Genomic DNA, 1,287 nt, shown 5'->3' with positions numbered 1-1,287 from the left:
ATAAGATAAATTGAATTGTTTAGTTTGTGTAAAACAAAAGATCATTTTCAATAACAATTTCAAATACATAATAATCCAATTATTATAAATTAAATGATTCAATATATAAGTTCTTACTTGGATTCTGAATAGATTTTGGACATTCCTATAATAAGAATATATTATCAGACAAATAAAAAAAGGAAAAAAAAAAAAAAAAATCAAATGAATAATTAAGCATATGACAAAAAAAAAAGAAATCGATGGTGTTCTAGCTTCAACCGACTCATGATTTCAACTGTGAAAATATTTAAAATTAGTCTAATGAAATGTTACTCCTTTAGTTCTCTATTTGTTTAAACTTTATTTATAGACCCGTTCCAATCAGATACGTTATCGTCTTTACGGTGTAATTGAGCATACTGGACATTTAACTTCTGGTCATTATGTAGCTTATGTAAGTGTGCCAAAATCATACACTAATTGTAATGATAATAAATCAGATCTCATGGAGAATCAATTCATTGGCCCTTTGAATCGTTCACCTAAATGGCCTTTGTCTGTGAATGATTTAATTCAACGTCTTCGTCGATGTGATCATCATCAGCTGTTGTTATCATCGAATAATTTCACATCTTCTTCTATTCGAAATGACACCAATTCACTTGTGTGTAATAATAATAATAATAATGGTAACAATACCATCAATCATTCAACAAATCATAACAATGAAGTGGTTGATGATTATGATCATGATGATTCACGTCAATGGTTCTATTGTTCCGATAGTCATGTAACACGTGTATCCCAGTCAACTGTATTGAATTGTCAGGCTTATGTTTTATTTTATGAACGTATTGAATGAAGAGTACGTGGAGCTTTTAAAAACAAACATTTATGTATACCTTATGAGTGTGTGTGTGTGTGTGTGTGAGTGTGTATATATTACCACTGGTTACTGTTCTTTCATAATATCACTTACGTGAAATGATGATTGTAAATAGTTTCTCTTTCCCTCTCTTTTTATATATGATCAAATAGATTTTGGAAAAAAATATATATCTTACAAGAATGAAAACAGAGTTTCTATTTTGTTGTTAGTCTTCTAGTTCTTCATGGTGCTTGTGTGTGTTTGTGGTGAATAATTTTAGTATGGACTACCTGGTGAGCTTATCTACCCTAGATATATATGTGCAAAGTTCAGGTAAATATGTGTTATCATTGCACTCAAATACCCTGGAACGACCGAGAGTGGAGAGAGTCCGCTCTCCCTCTCCAAACGCTCTCACATGGCCACGCGTATATAGC

The 1,287-nt window shown here is 31.2% G+C and overlaps 1 protein-coding gene across 1 annotated transcript in view; it reads left to right on the top strand.

Moving 5' to 3' along the window:
* Positions 1 to 1,058, top strand: part of Smp_074200.1 — a gene marked incomplete at its 5' end in the record, with an annotated part of 27,922 nt that extends 26,864 nt beyond the window's left edge. Inside the window, one exon of the mRNA XM_018797859.1 lies at positions 353 to 1,058. Coding sequence (XP_018652859.1) covers positions 353 to 844 — 492 coding nt within the window. The 3' untranslated portion in view covers positions 845 to 1,058. The remainder of the gene's footprint in view (positions 1 to 352) is intronic.
* Positions 1,059 to 1,287: the final 229 nt, after the last annotated feature.

This window comes from Schistosoma mansoni, chromosome 6 (genome assembly GCF_000237925.1).
Source record: "Schistosoma mansoni strain Puerto Rico chromosome 6, complete genome".
In the NCBI taxonomy this organism is placed as follows: domain Eukaryota; kingdom Metazoa; phylum Platyhelminthes; class Trematoda; order Strigeidida; family Schistosomatidae; genus Schistosoma; species Schistosoma mansoni.
The sequence above is the reverse complement of the archived record's forward strand: the minus strand, read 5'-3'. Positions and strand labels throughout refer to the sequence as shown.